Raw genomic sequence first — 22,575 nt, 5'->3', positions numbered from 1 at the left:
TAACAGGTAAACTCTTAGAAACCAAGTCGTGCAGGTTTGGATCCTGATCCGCTGTGCTGGTGACATGGCAGAGGGTGGTGGCTGCTCTGTTGTTGATACAGGTGTGTATTTTCTATGGATGTATCCTTTGATACTTACACAGTATTAGTAATGTAGAACTTAGACCTGCTTTTATAATCATAATACACAGAAATTTCACTATCTACAATATAAGACAGGTAATACCTAGGAGAGGAGCATATATGTTTGTTCCACTTGGTTAAAGCAGTGTGAGAGCTCCTGTCGTCCCCTCTGCAGCCCACTGAGCTCCAGTGTTTCTGCTCCACGCAGAGACATTGATTGGAGAGCAGTTTCTGTGTGAGTGACTGGTGTCCTGCCCTGAGGACACAGCAGAGCATCACCCCATGCTGCCTGGTCACAGAGAGATATCCCACACTTTAACACAGCCTTCAGCCTCAGAAACACTCTCAGACCACGAGAGGGGAAAGGTCCCACAGAGTTTGACCAGATTCACACAGCTGCTCTGGCAGTATAGTGAGCAGGTATATACACACTGCAATTGTCTGCTGCTGGAGTGTTATTAAACCACATCATTGTGGGCTCATCAATTAAATAGTTCATTGTTGTGCCAAAAACTCCATTCACTTGATGCTACTACACTCTGGTCTTCTCACATGATGCTCTGCTTTAAAATATCCTGTTTGAATTCACAAAAGGAAACATACATTATAAATACTGCTGAATTGTGTTATTCCAAAATAAAATTCATCCACTATGTATATTATAAAAGTGTAATGGAGCTGTGATTTGAAAAACAAGTAGGTTGGTATCCCTTAAAAAAATAATGCCTGTACCTTTAAAATGAGCCATAACACTTCTAATGATAATTGTTAATAATTTTCCCCCCGCAGAGTGTTAATGAGATGACTGACCTGCTGTTAAATTATGCTCTTAAATTTCCTGTAGATGCCTGCTGCTGCGGAAGCAGGGGAGCGCTGAGTCGTGGAGCGACGGACCTCCTCCCCCCGGCCCCAGTCAGCCCAGCAGCAGCCAGTGGAGCCGCACGCAGCAGCGCGCCTATGGGACACTGAGGACTTCATCCGTCCGCCCGGAGCCGCGCACACGGGGAACTCGCTGGTTTATGCAGCGATTGTCGCTCTCGGGTTTTTTCTTTTGGTCATTTTTTTTTTCCTGTGCGAAGGACTTTTTTTTTTTTTTTTTTTTTAATCGCGTTTTCATTCAGAAACTTTTACTTATGGTTCGCGAATATGGGGCTGAGTTGTGGTTTCTCTCGGGGAAACATGTTCGTGGTGGTGGTGCTGCTGCTGGAAGGTAAGGTTCATCAGCAGGTCTGCTGCTGTTGCTGCTGCTGCTGCAGGAGCACAGGAGGAAGTTGGAAATGATTTTTAACAAATATTTGCACTCAAGTGAGCTTTGCCTCCAAATGTACAGTGCCTAATTTTGAAGATACAAATAGATAAGATATAATTGTGTACCCAAAAGAAAACATCTGAATTTGTGTTTTCTTTGCTTCCTCTGTTCACCTGACAGCTTCTTATTGTTATTTTCCCCTTTTCATCATCTCTTTCGTTCCTGTAGGCTACTAGTTGTGTGGAAACAGCAGAAACTAAAATATATTTTGTTTGTGATGTGCTTTAAATTCACAAAATGTATGATTCTCTGCAGAACTGATAAAAAAAACTAATTATTAACAGGATAAATAGAAAGAGGAGAGATTTCTGAGCGGCTGCAAACAGAGCCAGTGGACCTGGAGTCTAGATGGCATCTGATAATACACATGAAATTGGCTGCTCATGTGCAAAAGCTAAATTGCTTTGCTAAATTGCAACATTTTGGGAAGCTGAGTGAGTTTTTGAGGCTTTTACCGAGAAAGTATGTGAAATGGCTGGAACACAATGCCAGCACTGTTTCCCCACTACAGAAAGTGTGCTGGCTGCTTGGTACTGTTATGTGTGGTATGGCACATTGAGACCCAGTGTCAAATGAATACAGCCATATATCATAATATTATAATCCCTGTTCACAATCCCACAGCCCAACTGTACCAACACTGTCCTCCCATGCAGTCTATATTTAAAGTGTCTCTCATAGTGTGCAAATCTCACTGTGCAGCAACTATGTCAGATGCGACGCTTTGATAAATATAGACCACTGTGTGGAATTCTTGAATTTTTCTTTGGATTTAAAACTGGTCTTAACAAAATTTTCTCTAAGTGTGTTTTTCAATTTAAAATCACAGCCTTTGAATTTTCACGTTTCATGTCTGGAAAAGTGGGCTCACCCATAAACTCCAGCTTTAGACGTAATCGCCCAAGGGAGCACTTTCCTGCAGAGTTGTTAAAATGATTAATGAAATTTTTAAGGTGCCACAGTTGGGTGTAATGCGCTCTGATTATTTTTCATTGTGACGGACAGTATGGTTCTCAGCACAAAGAGGATGATGGATGTAGATTCACATCACAGATAAAGTGTGATGCCCCAGCCTCACACACCCTACGTGCTTTTACGTCTCTTTTTCCGTTTTACGTGTATTGTCAAAGGAAGCAGTCGTTCCCCCCTCATGTCCATAGATGGACGCAGTCGGTCTGGTTCGATTTCATGTGTCAAGGACAGGATGGTAATTAAATGGGTGCTGAAACCTACACCCCTGCGTTTGAACGCCGTGTCCATCACCTGCCTGTTTTGTTGGAACAAAAGACCTGGACTTGTTCAGAGAGGAGAAGGAGCGAGCTGCAGGCAGGTGTGCAGCAGCTGCTCCTATCTCTGGGCAAACACTGGCTGTTTGTTTTCTTTAGGAAAATATCGCCTGTTATACAAGTGCACACACTGTTCAGATTGCAGGTTGGATCGTAACTGGCTTCACAATGACACAACAGATTGATCTGGTTGTGTACGTTCAGGTTGATGAGTTTGTCTCACTTTTGGAGGATGCTCTGTTGTTGACATCATTGACATTTTTGACTATTTCCTGCTTTTAAAAAAAGATTTCAAATCACCAAGTTCTTTTACAGATTACCTCTAATGGTAGGCTACATTACAAATCCTTTACTGTTTGCCAGAATCTAAAAGCAGGTATTTTGTTTGTTTAGGTCATAGAAAACAAAAGTTGCACCAGTATTGAGTGTTTGGGGATGCACATCGTTACTGTTACAGGTCACTGATTAGTTTAGTTTCTTTTGCTGAGGTAATCAAACAAAGGAAATTGGCAATCAGCGTTCACTGTAAGAGTAATCAGCGTTTTTAAATGTGGCTGCGACGTCGCCCTGCTCTTTCAAGTAGAGCTAAGTAGAAGAAGAAAAGCAGTATCAGAGTTGAAATTAGAAGCTGGAACATCTCTTTGCTTGTGTGCAGATCATGGAGCTGGTTTGAATGTGGTGACGCAGATGTGTTTTCTTTTAGTTGTTGAGGAGAAGATCCAAGGTGCTGAGGCGAAGATTAAACATGAGCATGAAGAATCTGGACTTTTTGAGGGTAATTAAGAGAAAACTGAGAAGGTTTTTTGACTGAACCGATGGTGGTAATCTTTATCGGGATTAACCAGATCCATTTAACAGACGCTCCTGTGTGATCCATCACATCCCCTGGAACAACCACAGATGTTTTCACATAAAAGCATTGATCGGTTTATCTTCCGCCGTGACCTTGCTACTGTATCTTTGACCCCTCCTCGCCTCACCTCTGACCTTTGAAACCTCAGCCCAGTGGTCGTCCTCGGTGATGACCTCCTTCCCCTCCCCAGAGGAGGCCACGGTGCCAACCTCTTTAGCTGCTCCTCCTTCTCCTCGCATTAGAGTGATGATTTTCATCAGCGTATTTAGCTTTTTGAGAAGGACCAGACCAATAAATCTCATTTGATACATGCAGCTATTTGATTTAGCTCCTTATTACATTACAGGATTCAGAAAAGCTTCTGTCCTGTGTTGCTGTTGGATGTCTAATAAATTTAAGTCAATCTTCCTCTCGTGTTGTCGGTACATCTCTTTTAGTATAATTGGAAAACACAATGATACAAGTTGTTTGGTGGGGAGTTTGTCTTTTATATTAAATTGTGTAAACAGCAGGGTCTTTATTCATCTTAGGCAAAAACTCTGTCAAAGCTGTTTCTAGCAAAAAGGAAACTTGATTCCTTTATTCATTTAAAAATTTGGCATACAACACACGCCTCACCATGTGATATGCAACCACAACCATCTGGCCTCAGCTTCCCTCCCAGCGACTGAAAGCCACAAAGAAAAATCAGCCAAGAAAAAAATAAGTTTTGAACATTTTTTAACAGGACAAACATAGTTTTTTATTTAATGAGCAACAGTGACGGTGCTGTCTGCAACAAATGCAAAATTAAATCATCAGTGTCCTCCTGTCACATTTGATCAGAGTCACAGTCGTGATGCAGCAGTTTCAGCCAGTAAAAGTTATAAAGATATTTGGACTGTTCTGTTACAGCTCCTCCGTCTGCCAAGCTTATACACTTTTTAAATCATCAAAAATGTTGGCAAAAAAATACAGTAGGCTACACCATCCCATTAGGTCTTCAACCAAACTGGTTTCATTACCGGCATTGCTGTGAGTCCCAACCTCTGACTGTGGACTGTTGCTTCTGCTGCTGCTGGCGTTGCATGGATGCCGCTCCTACCTGTCAAAGCTCTCTCCCTGATCCTCTAGTCAGTTCAGGGTCACACTTCCCTCTCATGCATGGGTAGAATCTAATTTGCTGTGGTGAAAGGACAAGGAGACATTGATTGAAATTTCGCCCTCGGGGCATTTAGTCCTCTCGTTTCACATGGGTCTTGACAAGTTATTTTCCAGTCGCCCAGCCGTGCACGCTGTGTGTTGTGACCCATCGTTTGCGACAATCAGCGAAACAAAGAACAAGCTCATTTGAATCCACATGGTCCGAGTGACACTGCAGAACTAAATGTAGGCCTAAGGGAGATTAGGGTTGTTGTTTTTTGGCAAGCATTAAGTATACTATTGTAATAAAGAAGTATATCTGATCATTCATTGCAATTACTCCAAACAAACCAAACCAATCAATCATGGAGAAGACTTTTTAGGTCAAAGATACAATAGCAAGGTCATGACATCGGTGGAGAGGATGGATTACACACAAGTGTTATTCAATGGACTATGTAGTACTGGTTCTTTCTGTGCATACATCAGTTCTTTATACTAATTACACATCAAAGCCTGTATTCTTTCTTTCCATAAACCCAAATGTTAATCACAAACAGGATGATATCTACTCAGCCCCCCCTCTCCACCGGCCCCACCCGTGGTTTTCCCTCTGTGTCCATTTGTTACATCCTCCACTTTTAAAGAGGTGGGCAAACATGTTGGAAATTATTTTTCCACCACGTTCCACCACCTGCCTGTGCCAGAAAACTCTGAGAGCTTCACATCCACTTGTGCCGGAAGATCAGCAGCCCTCCATCCTCTGCCATAAAAGTGACGCCCCCTCCCTCTGTTTCCATAATGTGATCCATCATCCGCCGTGAAACCCGATGTGGTGACACACGATGTAACAAGCAGACACAGAATAGTACTACAGTGATTTAATGACGCTAAAATGCTAAACAGGGTCTCCTGTAGCACCGCTAAAGTGCTTCAGGAGTGCTTATATTTAATTCATCTTAATTTTTTAAATGTCTAGTAATACAATAGACCTCTTCATATGATCGCACAAACATTTAATAGGCAGTATGGTAACAGCTACATGTGCCTGGCTGCTTTTATGCTCTTTTTGCTCCTTTAATTCCAGTTTCAACTATTTTAACAATTATTGGATGGATTGGATTTCCATGACATGAACATCCATGATCCCCATAAGATTAATCCTGGTGACTCAGATGATCCACTGAGTTAAATTGAGCTGCATAATTAGGTCAATGTGTTAATTCATGACCAACTATCTGCAAAACTTCACATCTCACCGTTAGCATGTTAGCATGCTGAGATTTGCATTTCCCCGCAGGCGTATAGGGCTGTAGACTCAGACATGTTTAGTGAACACAAAGAAGCTCACGCTGGATTAGAGCTTCACCTTGTTAGTCTGTTTGCTGTTTACAGATATACTTTTTATTTGGATGCTGTTAATACAAAGAGGGTAAAAAAAAATAATAAAGCAAGTCCTTGTTCTCAAAGTCAGTCAGTGCAGTAAACTGTAACCTCCACTGAAGAATTTTTGTTTGTTTGTTTGTTTTAATTTTACAGCCTTGTCCTGTATCAGGGAACACGACCACCCTGATGAGGAGACAGATGTTTTATCACAGCAGTCTAATGACTCAAACTGAGTCTGGAGCTCTCTGACGTACCACGTGTTCAATTTTTGATGCCACCGTCACCCCCAGAGGAATTCTCCAACTGGATTTATACTTGCAGTAAAACCCCCGAGGAGATGTTCTATTAGATTTCTTGATGACTGATGAACATGGTTCTTTGGATCTCAGCTCTTGTATTCTCCAAGGGCTAATTGGATTACATTACAGGCTAATTGATTATTATGTTACGGTATGCATCATGGTAAACTGAGTAATCTACCTGGAACCTGACTGCTCCATCATAAATTGGGATCAGATATCATATTACCCTGATGAAAAGTTTGATGGCTGTGTCATCATGACAGGAAATGACTTTCATGTTGTTTTGTGATTAAAAGTGCACTGACTGCACTCAGGACTATATTAAATCCAGGTTCTGGATCCAGTGTGGTATGACTGTGCATACTGGGACAGGAAACCATGAGGGAGAGTTTTCAAAACATTATGATCAATAATAGCTTTCATAAGTGGAATTACAGCCCGATGTGCAGCTTTTTAGTTAATTGAATCCTTGAACAGAACCATTCCCATAACTGTTACATCTTTGCTGGCAGAGTAATCATGATAGGTTTTAGAGTGATTATAATATTTATTGTATTTATATCACCATTATAAAACAGGGTGATGTGCTCCTTAATGCCGCTCGCTACAGCTGCTTCGTAATAGATGATGGATTTTTTGGAAATGTGGATATTGATGGAGCAAATTGTGGAGCCCGCTGTGAAATGAATCTCGCAGTGTAGATGGGATATTTCTGTGGCCATGCAGCTTAAACAAGTGGGCTGATATAATGTGCTGCAGAAATGACTGCACGCATGCAGCCCTCCGCTTTTCTCCTCGTCTGTCTTATCAGTGGAAAACAATCAGCATCACTGTTGATTAGTACTGGTTATTGATTGGTCTGCTGCCAGATACACGGCCTTTCCAATGGGTCGTTACCACGGACTGATGTAGCGCACGTTGACCTTGGGAATCAGAGGGCACGGGGGCTGAGCTCTCACCGCAGCAGCTTCAGTCTACAAAGGAGATTAGTGAGGGAATGAATCGACGCAGCAGCCGGGTCACTTTTCCTCATCTGCCCTCCTCGCTCTTGACGAGGATGCTCTTTGAGGACGTCTGGGCGTGGAGATCCACGTTTTGTTCCATTGAGGCTTCCACAGAGGTAGATTAGTACGCTCGTGGGTTCCTCCTGCACATGAGCTCATAGCTGGTAAATCTATCAGCCGAAGCACGCATCGAGCTAATTGAGTTCCTGTCTTTGTCTGGGACGACGAAGAGGGCGTTCCACCCTATCAGCCCTGACCAGTCCCAGACACACTGTGGCTGACTGAGCATGTGGTTTCAGATTTTGTGATGAGTTCTTGTCCTTCTTGTCCTTCCACCGTTAAAATATGAGACAAAACAGACACAGACCGTAATTAACTCAAGGAAACTGCATTCATCAAAGACAACCAGGAAGAGCACACACGTATCAATGACAGAGGCAGGGTTTACGTTCTTGTTTTTCATCCTTGCTAAAGTCCAATTTCACTATCCACTCAGCAGTACATGATATCTTTTGTAAACATGGATTGCTACAAGAGTCCTCTTGTTCAAACACAGGCTTTGTTTGCAAAATTACTTACTCCAGCTTTTGAAGAAATGACGCTGTGTGTTGCAGCTGAGGATCAGTTTTATAGTTGTTTGAAGGTTGTAAAAGGTCTATTCATGGTTTTAGTGTTTACACACATTGAGTTACGGCACGTCAAAGTGAAAACAGCATAATATCAGAATCAGAAGGATAGGTTTCTATGACACAGCATTCATTGAAGTACAACATGTGCTGCAGCTTTAAGTTTTAAAATCATTATCGTGCACAGTGTTAAGAGGTGAAATGTCATTACTATCTGTGTTTCTGTCATTCTTGCGCATCATTTGGGGAAGCTAATGAGTCATGCTTCAGAAAATCGTCATCATGGCTTCACAGATAAAAGATGCCATTTGCTAAGAGGGGCCTGCTTGATCCATTCAATTAATTAGTTTTGATATAAACTGCTTGCTTTCTGTTGGCTTCGGTCCTGGAAAGAAATTGAATTTTGAATGATATAAACGAATTGTGTTGCATGGGGTCCAGCAGCCAGCGTGGCTTTGAGCCAAGGCCAGCATTCATAAATGCACGTGGGCCCCACTGGTTAACACGTTGGACCCTATAGTTTTATTTGTACGGCTGCTGTCATCTGCTCTGTTTGATTCATGACTGGACCATGAGCAAGATTTCTGTAGATTAATTTCCCCTATTAATCTAATAAACCTCCTCAGAAAAAGATATTTTTAACTTGTTAGAAAGACAAATGAACAAACAGATCTTTAACATCTCATCAGATCAGTGCAGACATTAGTCTGATAATGAATTATTATGATGAATATCAAGGAGCAGTTTTCAACTCTGTTGCTGTCGTGGTCTGTCACTCAATGTGATAATGGCTCCCTCTAATGGCCATCACAGGTACAGTGACGGAGACCCACTCTGACTGCACACTGTAGACCTACATGTGCTGTTCTTCACTCACTTTGCTTTCTGTGTTGTTTATAATCCATGTGTTGTACTTACAGTTAATAACACTGGTTTTAATGGGTACATGGTTTATTATGGTCCTATTCCTTCAGTAAGGCCGTTGACTCTTTTGTTTCAGCAATCAGCATACTGCAGCGTTATATTACTTTGTTACAGCGCTTCATGCCCAGAGTCCAGAGGTATCAAACAACCTCAGGCATGTGTCATTGGATTAATAGTCTTTGTCCTTCCATTCACTGTGGCTACAACATGAGTACACACAGGAGTCTGATCCAAGATAGACTCTCTGACTGAAACAATAAAATGTCAGCAGCCTTGGCATTGAAAGGCTGTGCATGCTCTGTTTAGGAAAGTTTAGATAATCTTCTTTTTACACTCTAGTGCCAAAATATTCCAATGTGTCAATTTTAGTTTGGTGACGATGCATAAATCTCATGTGTTGTTACACAGACTTGCTGATATTTAGTCCTTGTCTCTAGCTGGGCTTTTACAGTGTAATTAGAGTAGCAAGTTTTCATCATCTCCTGCTTTATCACATCCTAAATTCACTGTACTGTATCATGCAGCTCAGATAGAAACAAACATGGACATGATTTTAGAATCATAGAAATCAACGAATGAGCTGCTATAGTGCCTGCTCTACAGGGAGAATGCAAAATCTTGTCAATCAATCATTGGCCCTATCACCAAGATCCATACAAAAAAGCAGATGTGGCAGATGTGATGCTTTTCTTGACAGCAGCCCCATTACAAATCCATTTTGGGAGGCATCTGGCTGATCTCTACACCTAACTGTGCTCAAATCAGGCCTCAATGCACGAGCACCACTGGCTCTAATGTGGTTGTGATAGATTTAGGAAATGGGAAGTCATCCCTAAAATATTATCCATCGTGAAACTGACTCTCCCTCCATCCCAGCAGGATTAACAAACAAGTGGCCCGCTGTTTGTTTTTGTTTCAGGGGCACTTTTAATAAAAAGGGGCTGCAGCCTCCCTGAGTGTATCTCCATCTCTATCCTTCAGGAAGGACGGCCACATTTTATCCATCAGCCCAGCCTCCTGTCATCCAAGCCCCACAAAATTAAATCAATGTCTGAAACCAGAGCCAAAGCCTCAACTGCACCAACAGAAATAGAAAATCTAGTTTTGCTGTCTGCTAATGACATTAGTGCGTTCCCTAAATGGTCGCCTACTGTCGTCAAAGAGGAACATAACAGGGATATAATTACAGGAGGAACACTCGCATCTCCCTTTTCCTGTAAAACACACAGCCTGCTATAGCTCTTTATAGATTACCCCCCAGCACATACATGCACACACACACACACACATAGAGCAAAAACACACTCCCCTACCCACTGGCAGGTAATGATTCATTCAACCTCTGTATCATGTTATCCCTTGTAATTAAACATCTCAAGGTGAATGCAAGGAGAATCGGAAACCGCATGTTATTGACCACATGAGAAATTCATTAAAAGAGCTGCATAAGTGTCATTTGAACCCTTCTTTCAATTTCCGCTAACAGGAGATGAAAGATGCATCAAAGGAGAGAAAAAAAAAGAAACTGTCCTATTGCATGTATGTGTTAATTTGCATTTGGTTCTGAGACAGCAATGTCAGCGGGTATTGTTGTCACAATTAAATATCCAAAAAGAGATGCCTGATAACTGCTCTTATCCTTCTCTGTAATAAGACCGGATCTCAGCAGCAGTGTCAGGCCTTATTATTCAGTTTTCCTTAAAGGGAATATGGCCGAGTTCCCCTGTGATTCACTTGGCTGCCCGCTCTGAAACATCTGCTTATTTCATGTCTCCTTTTCTTGCAGGAGTGACGGGGCTCTACTTCCCTCAGAATGAATACATCGAGACGGTGTACGTTGGGCAGCCGGCAGGTTCGCCCATCCTCCAGGTCCACTCCATGCTGGACAGCAGCACGGAGCGGCCACACTTCTACCTGTGCTGGATGGCTGTCAAACGTCCGGCCCACAGCTCCTGGTTCCAACTGGACGTCCACACTGGTGTGCTGTCCTTGAACAAAACACTGGAGGAGAGTGACTTTGCCTTCCCATGTGAGTAGGGCGCAAGCATTTTCATGGTAATGCACACTCCCATTTCAGTGCCAGGTGTGCTGTCCACATGGGAGTAAATTAGTTTCTGGATGTTTGTGCTCTTTGCATACAAATAATGCTCCGGCCCTGTGTTTGGGTTTCTGCCTTCAGGACGATAATGTAATTGCGTTCTGGGAAAAAAGAGTGCAGTCAACAAAAAGAGCACTGTCTGAGATTAAAATGAAAATGCCTCTTGTTTTTGTTTTGGCTGTGCATCTCATCAGCTCCATATTCGTGGTCGGTTAAGAAGTTGGCCCTGCACGTCATGGTCCTACCCAACTTCTCCAAGAGGTCTCGCTGCATCAGCAGAAACTCGCCTCGGATCACCTTGGACTTTGTCAACGCCACCTTGCCGCAGTGTGCTCAGACGGACATGAAGGAACTATGCTTCCCACACAGGGACACCGCCAACCCCCACATAATGGAGAACAGGTTCCCCGGGGCCCTAAGGCAACTCCGGCGCCTCACCAGACTCAACGTCTGCCCCAACTACACCATCACTTACAATGTGGAGTCAGGTTAGACACATTACATAGAGAGATTCATAATGGATGAAAGATGAAGTAACAATTCCTGCTCTTACACATAACAAGTTGAGTTCATGAACCGATGCGCAATTCAGTCAATGGTTTCAGCCATATGGTTTGGTACGAATTGTAGCTTATGGTGGCTAATGTGACTATACTGATTCACTTTGTTTACTGGTTGTAGCTAAATGCTACAATACCAATAAAGTTAGTTTAACCATTCAGCAGATCTTGCAGTGTTGTTTTAAGTCACAGCCGTCTCTCTGACACAGCTTCATTCATTCAGTAGCTATAGACACAGCACTACTTCTATTAGTAACGAGTAATCAAAAAAGTTACTGTCACTGTTACTGTTATTCCAACCTGTAACCTGAGCCACCGCTAGACGTACACTGTCTATGGACGTAACGTACACAAGAACAAACAACAACAGCCGATTAAAGAATCATATCTATAATACAATTTGTCCCACACAACAATGCAGTAGGCCTATAGTGTAGATAAGTGTACAATGTTAATAATAATGATTTATTCTATCAAGTGTCAATTTCATTTATTTAACATATTCAATGTTGAGTTTCATTACATACAGTTAAAAGTTTACAATTTAAAAGTTCCATTGGGGGGGTCCAAGTAATTTGACATATTTGAGTTTTTTTTTTTTTTTAAGTAATGCAATACTTAAAGGTACAGTATGTAAGAAATCTAAAGCAACTGGCCGTAAAATCCTCCTAATATGTCACAGAGACTTAGGAATAATGTTCATATAACATGAGGAACTCACCAACAACAATAGCACAGCCAGAGTATTCACATTAAAAATCTTTTTTTGCAGACTACAAACCATGTTTATGTTTTGAATTTACGTGTTTACATGTTGCGCCACCTAGTTCTCTCTCCCATTCACGGCGGCGTCAGTGGCATTTCAGCCTCCAGTCTGCTTCCACTGAGCTGCCGCTGCGGCTGGGAGAAAAAATGAGATCGCTGTGTTTTGAATTTGACTGCAGTAACCGTTTTGGCCACATTCTTACATATGGCACCTTTAACTTACTTTTCCTGGAAATTAGTTACTTTTATAATGTAGTAACTCAGTTTGGGGGGAGTAACAGAAAGACTTTTGTTCTGCCCCTTGTGAACAGATACCCCAGCACCGTTTGCTGTCAATGACAACACCACAGAGCTGGTGGTAACCGCCCCGCTGGACCGCGAGGAGAGCGAGTGCTACAGACTCCTGCTGGTCTGCACCGTCCAAACGGAGGCGCTCATCACTAAGGTGGAAACTTCTCTGGATGTTTTTGTCAACGACGAGGACGATAACGCTCCGTTCATGAACGGAACAGACACAGCAGACATTGTCATCAGCTTCAATCGGACAAAGGTGAGAAGACACTGAGCTGTTTTAAATCTTGACTAATTTATTTTTACGTTTTTGTTCTGATTCTCACTTTTCTCATCTTTTTCTAGGGCGGCTCTTTCGGGACCTTGTTTGTCTTTGACAGGGATTTAACCCCCATCTATCCCATAGACCAGAGTCACAATAAGTACGTGGGGACTTTGCTCAACAGCGACCCATGGCTGGAGAAAACATTTGACATAAAAGGCACCTTCAATGAAAAGAAAGCAGCTCATGGAGGCATTCGAGAGACCGTCCACGACTACCGTGAGTGATCCACGGAAATCAAAACGCATAGCCTACATTTACACTCACATTTCACATACATAGGCTTCATATTTTTTTCCTTTGATTTCAGAGCTCGTCCTGAAAAGGAACCTGTTTGTGAACGAGAGTCGCACGGCGCAGCTGGACTACCTGGTCAACGACACGACCTATCCCGGTCTGGAGGGAACGGTGTTGCTGCACTTCAATGTCACCATCTTACCGGTCCAGATCCGCTTCGCCAACGTCACCCAGATGTTCACGCTGACACGCAGAGCCTCTGTTTACGCACAGGTGATCATGACTCCTAACCAGACCAATCCACAGCTTCCTGTTTAGTCTGCTGCTGTGTTGAAGGCATTCGTCCAAGTCAGTCATAAACATTATTTACATGTCCATGTGTGCATGAGTTACAACTGTAGAAGAAAGAATACACAGAGAGTAAGAGAGAGAGAGAGAAAGAGACTTGAGGGTTTCAAAACAAAGTTTGTGTCAGTATTTCTCCCGTGGTGGAGGTCAGTGGTTTCAATCCCTTAGAAACAACAAAATAAACATAAAGCAAAGACACTACGAGACTGAACTGAGAAGTTACACAATTCACACCCTGGTGTTTTATTGCACTCTTCCTGCGCCGCTAATGAGTTGTTTTGGGTTTCTGGTAGTTTTACTGATAGGCTACAAACATTTTGGTGTATCAAGAGATAAAAAAAAACTTTTTATAGAGATTTTTTTTGCTGAATTTGTATGTAGTATGGTTAGAAATGTTTTTATAGAATCGCTATGATGGAAAAAGTTATCCCATTAGACATATTTATCCTGTGTGTTTATCCTAGCAACATGTGTCTGGCTGATCAAGCAAAAAACAGCAAATGAAAATGACTCGACATAATTTCCTGACAATTTAAGAGACAGAATGACTTCTGTGAGCGTCATGGTGGTGCAGCGGTTAGCACGCCAAGAAGGTTTTGGGTTCAGGCCTCCTGGCTGACTGGGGCCTTTCTGTATCCAGTTCTTCAGCTTGTCTGTGCAAATTTGCACTTGTCCAGGTCAAAGGCATTTCTAGGCAATTGAATCAAGTCAATTGGACTTGGTTTTTGTCAAGACATTTCTTAAGCTGTTTCCCTTTTTGCCTGGGTGTGTTTGCTCCACTGTTCTCTCAACCCAAAAACATGCAGGATTAAGTTTACGTTAACTAGTGACTGTGATTGTGAATTGTTGTTAGTCTTTATGTCAATATGTCATGGGTGTATCCTCACCTGGAGTCAGCAGTTTTCACAGAACGGTACCTGCTCTCAGTGCCACTGAACATTTTTCAGAGGATAAGATTTAATTTAATTCAGAAATGTTCCGAAGAGTTTATTTTATTCACTACACAGAAACCATGGACATTACATAAAGATCTTAAAAGTCTGACCCAGTGCTGACTCACTCTCTAACATACTGAGACTGCCACCTGCTGGGCATCCTCTCACTAAAATTACCTATGTATGTCAATGTTTCATTTACTGACAGGTTGGCAGAGTCTGTGTGGAAAACTGCCAGCAATTCGATGGCTTCACTGTCACGTACCGGTTGGAGGTGCCAGATAGGAACGTGTCTGCTGACTTGCAGTCCTGCTACGCGGCCATAAGCATCACCCAGACTCCCGACGAGATGTGGGGGCTGCTCTATGTGAACGACTCGGAGGCTTTGCGCAGGCCCGAGTGCCAAGACCTGCACTACCTAGTGGTGGCTCAGGAGGAGCAGACCCAGCAGGAAGCCAGCACGCAGATCCAGGTCGCACTAGTTGGTGAAGGTGAGACTGTAACAGCTTATTTATTTTATTTAAACCTTTATTTGAACTTGTTGGTCACTTAGGTTTCCCTTCGTTTACAGGGACGACGAGTTTACAAGCAGCAGCAGAGCATAAATACAGTTACATTGAAAAACAAACAGGTTGATTTACAAAAGTCAGACACCATACATTTAAAATCAGCAAGAGAGGGAATATTCTCCAGCTCCAAAGCGTGTTGGAGAATATTCCACGAGTTTGGAGCATCAAAAGAAAAGGCAGATTTACCCAGCTCTCAATGTACAAAAGGGACCTTAAGAAACATCAAACCACTGGAACGAGTTGAATAAGATCCAGAGTGCCAGGGATGAAGTAAGGGCCTTGAAAATAAACATACAGTATACCAGTGCATCATGCATCTGTCAGAAAGGGAGGACCAACCAACTTTTTCATATAGTATACAATGATGGGTGACATCTATCCCCAGTAATAAATCTGAGAGCAGAGTGATAAATGGAATCTTAAAATCTTAAAAAAAGAAGTCTTCACATCATTATCTAGACTGTGCACTGCAAGGAGACAGCTGGTGTTTGACCTCTGTCATAGGCCGTTTTTCGTTCTCCCAGATGCCTTTTAAAGATTTGCTTGTGTTTGTCTCTGGCTCTGCTGTACATAGCAAACAAGGCCGGCCAGGAGAGCCAGCAGTTCCTGTCCTGTGCAGAGAACAGACGGCGAGGAGAATGCGAGTCTGTCCGAGGCCTCGGGGCCACAACGGGGAGATGCCAGTGGAGGCAAGGCACAGAGAAAGGTACATTTTATTTAATTAACAGCAGCGTCAAATAAAAGCTGTTGGCTTGTAATCATACAGGGTTTTAACATCGCTAAATCATGTCCATATTAATTATCCAAATGAGACCATGACCGCTCTCCCTCAGCTGCGGCAATGCAAAAAAAATTAAAGGCCCCGATCCAGCATGTGTTTCCTTTTCAGTTAAATCCTTTTTGGAAATGGATGCAACAGTCATGAAAATGTGGTCTTAATTGTGATAAATGCGACCACTGAGAACAATACGATGACCAGAGTAAGTCCCCATAGTGATGTATTGTTGTTTAAACAAGACATCCGCCTTGTCTTTGTTTGAATTTGTGTTTTTGACAATAAAGCATGAGAGTGCTGCTTTTCATCTGGTGTGATCTGTTCTTCCGCTTGTGCTTTTAATATTTCAGGAATTTCTGAAAACTACTCGACCTGCTCCCCTGACCTGCGGACATGTCCCGATAGCTTTTGTGATGCAGTGGAAAGCAAAGATGCATCAATATGCCCTCAAGACTGTACAAGTATGAAAAAATGTGTTTTCCTGCAGATATTTAGATATGAAAAGCACAATTTATATTACATGCAAATTTTTACATCAGGCCATTTGACTATTTTTTGGTGTCTCTGAAGAGGAAACTGTGACCGGAGGTCATGAACGAGGCTTGGGAAACGGGATCAAGGCCGGTCATGGAACCTGCTACTGCTACTCAGAGAAGTGCTTCTGTGAGATGGAGGATATTGAAGGTGAGTTGTCATAAATCTCACAAAACTCTTGTTAGTAAAGTGAAATACTGTCTCCACAAGGTCCTGTGTTACATCATCTCAATAGTAAACAACACAATGATAACTGCTCTATTGACAAACGACGACGTCTTCTCCTCCAGAGGTGATATGTGACGACATGTGCAAGACCATCATCGCCACGTCTCTTCTGCTCTCCTTCGTCGTCTCCATCCTCCTGTCCTCATACTTCATCCACCGGTACCACAAGAACTCTCCCAAACCTCCGATCGCCTCTGCAGAGATGACTTTCCGTCGGCCGGCTCAGGCCTATCCCATCAGTTTCCCTGCTAACAACTTGCGCCGGGGCTCACAGGAGTCCATCGAGACCGACACATTTAAGATACCCGTAAGCTGCTTCTCTCAACCTGAGACTGAGTTTTTTTCTTAGCTGTATAGCGTGTGTTGAAGTCAGAGATGTCATGTTGTTTTAACAGGAGGATCCAAAGTGGGAGTTTCCTCGTAAAAACCTTGTACTTGGCAAGACTTTGGGAGAAGGGGAGTTTGGGAAAGTGGTCAAGGCAACAGCTTTCAGGCTGAAAGGAAAAGCAGGTTACACCACAGTGGCTGTGAAAATGCTTAAAGGTAAGTCAAGCCAGCAAAATCTGGACGAGCCTGGAAGTGATGGTGATATATGAGGAGTGAATGTCTGAGGAGATGAATGGTTTCATCATTACAATCCCCGCTTTTCTTCCGTAACAGAGAACGCCTCGCACAGTGAGCTGCGTGACCTGCTGTCAGAATTCACTTTGCTGAAGCAAGTCAACCATCCGCACGTCATAAAGATGTATGGAGCCTGCAGCCAGGACGGTAAGACCTCAGTCCTCCTGCCATCCTCTCCCAGGGCATGTGTGCTGCACATGGAGTCTGAGCTCTGCGTCTCTCTCTGAATAGGTCCATTGTATTTGATCGTGGAGTATGCCAAGTATGGGTCTCTACGCAACTTCCTTCGCGAGAGTCGGAAAGTTGGCCCCAGCTACATGGGCAGGGATGCCAACCGAAACTCTAGCTATCTGGAGAACCCAGACGACAGGGCGCTCACCATGGGCGACCTGATCTCCTTCGCGTGGCAGATCTCCAGAGGCATGCAGTACCTGGCTGAAATGAAGGTAGCCTACTTGACAAACTGTAAAAGGTTACATATCCTGGAGAAGATGGTTAAAGTAATACATTTTGAAAATGTTGTGGTTGCAATCAAAATCCAGACACGACAGGACCTTGAGGTAGCAGTTAAAGTGGAAGAAGTTTTATTTAAAGTTTAAGAGCAGTGTGAAAATTAAAGGTAAATGAAAGCACTGCCGCTTTGAAAATGCAGCTGTAATTTAAGCGCTTAGAGGAGATGAGTTGTCGTTTTGTGACAAAAAGATGAATAGAGTCAAAACGAGTATTTTTGGTCCAACAGCTCGTTCACAGGGACCTTGCAGCAAGAAACGTCCTCGTAGCTGAGGGAAGGAAGATGAAGATCTCAGACTTCGGCCTTTCCAGAGACGTGTATGAAGAGGACTCCTATGTGAAGAGAAGCAAGGTAAAAAAAAAAAAAAAAGAAGGAGGTAGAAAAGTACCAAGAGGTTTTTGTTTTAGTCACAACAGCTACAAGCTCTCTCTCTGTTTCCCAGGGCCGTATACCTGTTAAATGGATGGCAATAGAGTCCTTGTTTGACCACATTTACACAACGCAGAGTGATGTGTGAGTATAATTATCATTCATCTTCATCATTGTGACAACATGAGGATTAGCTTAGCATTTAAATTCACATAAAAACTAGAAAAGAGGCATCGCAGGCATTGTCTAGAGGCCTCAAGCTGGAATGGACCCCCCAGAGACGGGTGGTCCATATCAATGACAACATGATGTTGCCAATGGCTGTGAACATAGGACATTGTGCATAGTGTGGTAAATTGAATCATCGACGGTTTTGAAATTCTGGATTAATTAATAGTTAAAGTTTGTGGCCTGGGTTGTAGGGGGTGGGGTGCCTCCAAGGTGCCCCTAGCCTGAGGCCTCCAGAGTGTCTAGAAACACCCCTGGACTAGAACCAAGAATAACCAACTTGCACAGCTCTGTTCTTACTTTACCTTATATATTTTTTTCGACTCATTCAGGAAATCAATGGGTGATTACATTGCTCTTTAGAAAACTACAGTATCCACTTTTAACATTGATTTTTATAATAGAATAAAAATATTGGACTGAGTCAAGCTAGCTCTTTCCCTGTGTTTGTAGTCTTTGTGCTAAGATAAGCTAACCAGCCTCTGACTGACAGTCCTTTACTCACAAACATTTGGTGGAACACAGCATTCACGTTAACGCTGGTCTTTATCACATTTCTTGCTGTTGTTTTTTACTGAAGTTAGCATGCTAACCAACAAGGCCCACCCTATTACATCACCTTCTACCAGCACTTCACCTGCTCAGAGGAAATATTTTTAACAGCCTGTCGTAGATTTGATTATTCTTATAGCTACTCCTGTGTTTTATTCTAAGCTGGTCCTTTGGTGTGCTGCTGTGGGAGATAGTGACACTGGGAGGAAATCCATACCCAGGTATCGCTCCTGAACGCCTCTTTAACCTGCTCAAGACCGGCTACAGGATGGAGAGACCAGAGAACTGCTCAGAGGAAATGTAAGATCTGTTGCTTCTCACATTTCCAGCGAGGGCAGCGACGCCCCTCTGGCACAATAACAGACAGTCAGTTGTGGTGAATGAGTCTGTTGGGAGGATTAAATGATGCTTATTTCACGCACGATGAAATATTTTCCTCAACAGGTATAACCTCATGCTTCGATGCTGGAAACAAGAGCCAGACAAGAGGCAGACATTCTCAGACATCAGCAAAGAACTGGAAAAGATGATGGTGAAAAGTCGGGTATGGTGAAGCTATACAATACATTAATATGTTATTCGTATCCCTCCACAGGAAAGAATTAAGGGGGAGGTTATTAATCAGTCTCTTTCCATGCATTACTGGCTCAATGTTGACAAACCCTCAGAGATGCATCACTGCATCCGAAAGTCTGAAGTTAGTGTTTTCAGCTTTCTTCTCTTTTTGGATTTGCGTCGAGTCCAGAACGAGCAGTATATCATTTCTGCTGGACAGCATGCACTGCATAAACACAAACACATGCTGCGCCTGCTTCACTGAATGATCTGTCACTCTTCCCAAATGCTCTAGATACCATAATTAGTGTTTGAAGAGCAATCCTAAAATGTGGCCTTGGGCAGTGTAATCACAGAGCATTCCAGTCAGGCTCCTGCTGTTGACGTGAGGCTAAATATAGAGCATTTAAGGACACAGGGAACGCAGGCATCCCAGAGTTCACCAGGCTATCACTTTACTATTATCAAAAAGAGACATAGTGGAGATAAACAGAGGGGTTTGAACAAATGTATTAACGTCAATGCACGTCTAAGCTTTAACATGAGCACGCTAAGTGTGCTTAGTCTCCTCCTTAATCGGCCTAATCCACCTTCGTCTGCTCTTGTCAGGATTACCTGGACCTTGCGGCGTCCACACCAGCCGATGCCCTGCTGTACGACGACGCCCTCTCTGAAGAGGACACACCACTAGTGGACTGTAATAACGCCCCTCTCCCTCGAACCCTCCCCTCCACATGGATTGAAAACAAGCTCTATGGTAGAATCTCCCATGCATTTACTAGATTTTAGAAACAGGACACACAACACAAGCTCTCTTTTTTGGCAAGTTGTGATTGGCTTTTCCATAGTCAAGTGTGCGTGACTGTGATCTAGGCATGCCTTTTGCTGATTAACGCTGACATATCTCCCATTTCATCGTAAATGAGAGGCTCAGTGGAAAAAAAAAAAGATCTTGTGTCTTGACGTTTTTTGTTTTATTTGGACCTGCTTCTAATGTACATGAATGCTGAACCAAAAAAATCCACATTTGTAAATATTGAATATACCCATCATTCTTATTTATATGGCACCGCTCATAATCATGCTTCATCTGCATTTTATTTGTACATAGCTCATTTTTTCATTCCATCACACTCCATTTGTCACTTTCTCACCATTCGTTTGCATTGGACAAAACAGTGTGTAACATTTGAAACAGGTCCTCGCTGAATCAATCACTCACTGTGGTTTCAGTTCCAGATTGTTTAAAATTTCTATTGTGTATCAGCTTTTAATCTATAATGATTCCACAATGCTGAACAGAGAAACAGTAAGGCTTTTGAATGCAACTCTCAAGTGACTCCCTGAACAGATACAGAAAGGCAGCAGTAGGTCAAACACAGGGACACGAGCAACATGATAGCAAAAAATGCAAATAAACACTAAACTATATTATCTTAAATTTTTTGTAGCATGCAGAAAGCCATAGCTTTACACCTCAGAGAGTCACACCAAGACTCTGTTCAGAGACAGGCACGACAGAGTTTGATTTGAGAGCCTTACTGTCTGCACGCTGTTTATCTTTCACTGAGTGCAGAAAAATGATATGTTCTCGTTTTTAGGCATGTCATACCCGAACTGGCCTGAGAAGAGCCCGGTACCGCTCAACAGACATGATGCCACTAATCCAGTCTTTACAAGATATGCCAATGATAGTGTTTATGCAAACTGGATGGCTTTGCCTTCACCCGCAAAAGCTGTGGACAAGCTCGATAGCTAAAGACAAACCAACACTGTAGAAAAGATGACAAATCGGTAGATGTATATATTTCTATGAGACTGTACATATACAATCTGATGCTAAAGTTGGTTCCCTTTTATTTCTGTTGCATGGGTATTCAAGGTTTAAAACTGAGGTCTTTTCGCTGCAAAACTGGCTGGATCAACATAGACCATGCTTCATTCTGCTCTTCAGTATGTTAATTATTACCTCATGGGTCATGTTGGCCAAGTTGTATCACTGCATGACTATTGTACCAGATTGTATGTCAGTGTCAATGTCTTTTAAGTGCCTGTGCCGCTTCTACAATAGCCTCCAATTATTAATGTGCGACTGTGAAGATCTTGTTCCAGCCCAGGAATTAAAGGGGACGTCTTTACCATCACCTGTTGTTGTAGACATCTGGGGTTGAGTGGAGAAAAAGCTGAACTTGTTCTGAAAATGTAAATTTTCTACTGTAGGAGGATTGTGCTCCTCAAAAGAGTCAAAGACCCATTTTGTGTTTCTTCCACAAGATGTTTCAAAACTGTTGTTGCCAAAGAAAAGTAACACAGACATGTTCAGTGAACGGTTTTCTTGCTTTTTATTCTTGTTTTTCTTTTTTACATGGAAAATATCAACTAGTGAGTGCTACTCCAGTGTAAGGACATGAGACTTAATGTAGATTGTAACCATGTCCTGTGTCAGACTACAGTTCACTTTTTCATTCATCGTAATTGCAATCTTTGTGGAAAAAGTACAATTATGTAAACTAATGAGTGTCATCATTGTTAGGTTGCTATTATTTGATTATGTTCTAATTAATAATAAACATTAAAAATGTGCAGTATGTCTGTTCACCTCATATCTCTGAAAGTAGATGGTCAACTTCTGTATGTGTGTGTGTGTGTCTTCTCACGATCAACAAAATACAACATCTGTTTGGTGGTTTACATGATTTAACATTGTCACAACATTGTGAAAATATTGTTTAGCTACTCACTCACCTCAAGAGATTAACTGTTCATTATACACTGGGTTGCAGAGATTCATTTCTTAATCTTGATTAAGTATTTGCGGTAATGTCCAAGCAAGCATTTGTCAACAGAGGCCATTCCATGTGTAAATATTCAGTGTTATGTAATAATGCAAATTTAGTGTTCCCTTTCACTTTCCACTGAGTCTCAGCACTGCTCCAAGTGGTTTTGGCTGTTTTTGAGTTTGTTTTTTGAAAGTCGAGAGTTTAAAATCTGTTTCAGTTACATATTATATTATATATTACTTATACATTTAGTTTAGTTTTGAAGTAAAAGTAGGTTGGAAATGAGAAAGTTCAGGATCTTAAGGCCCTTTATTGAAACACTGACATGTCAGCAACAGGTAACTTGGAACAAAAGCAGCAGAG

The 22,575-nt window shown here is 42.3% G+C and overlaps 1 protein-coding gene across 3 annotated transcripts; it reads left to right on the top strand.

Moving 5' to 3' along the window:
- The first annotated feature begins 1,033 nt into the window (after positions 1–1,033).
- On the top strand, positions 1,034–22,020 carry ret (ret proto-oncogene receptor tyrosine kinase). Of its 3 annotated transcripts, none has more exons than XM_085800456.1 (20): positions 1,034–1,332; positions 10,724–10,963; positions 11,227–11,520; positions 12,669–12,907; positions 12,994–13,189; positions 13,281–13,480; positions 14,699–14,981; positions 15,634–15,765; positions 16,185–16,295; positions 16,405–16,518; positions 16,659–16,903; positions 16,992–17,139; positions 17,257–17,364; positions 17,449–17,663; positions 17,957–18,079; positions 18,171–18,241; positions 19,040–19,177; positions 19,322–19,421; positions 20,042–20,189; positions 21,034–22,020. In XM_085800456.1, exons 1-20 carry the CDS (start codon positions 1,269–1,271, stop codon positions 21,189–21,191), a joined length of 3,327 nt encoding a protein of 1,108 aa, XP_085656582.1. In that variant the 5' UTR covers positions 1,034–1,268; the 3' UTR covers positions 21,192–22,020. The 3 variants fall into 3 exon arrangements, with proteins under 3 accessions (XP_085656582.1, XP_085656583.1, XP_085656581.1); XM_085800457.1 differs by having other exon boundaries at positions 10,721–10,963; positions 14,699–14,975; XM_085800455.1 differs by having other exon boundaries at positions 10,721–10,963.
- Positions 22,021–22,575: the final 555 nt, after the last annotated feature.

This window comes from Trachurus japonicus, chromosome 15, assembly GCF_045865225.1.
Source record: "Trachurus japonicus isolate A0001 chromosome 15, Traja_1.0".
Taxonomy (NCBI): Eukaryota; Metazoa; Chordata; class Actinopteri; order Carangiformes; family Carangidae; genus Trachurus; species Trachurus japonicus.
This window is presented reverse-complemented; position numbering and strand designations above follow the sequence as displayed.

Bases quoted from the DNA above. Each gene is read 5' to 3' on its own strand.
- ret (XM_085800455.1), top strand. From the start codon at position 1,269: ATGGGGCTGAGTTGTGGTTTCTCTCGGGGAAACATGTTCGTGGTGGTG. The intron at 17,365-17,448 runs GTAAGACCTCAG...CTCTCTGAATAG, and splicing joins TGGAGCCTGCAGCCAGGACG to GTCCATTGTATTTGATCGTG. The intron at 19,422-20,041 runs GTATGGTGAAGC...TGCTCTTGTCAG, and splicing joins AGATGATGGTGAAAAGTCGG to GATTACCTGGACCTTGCGGC.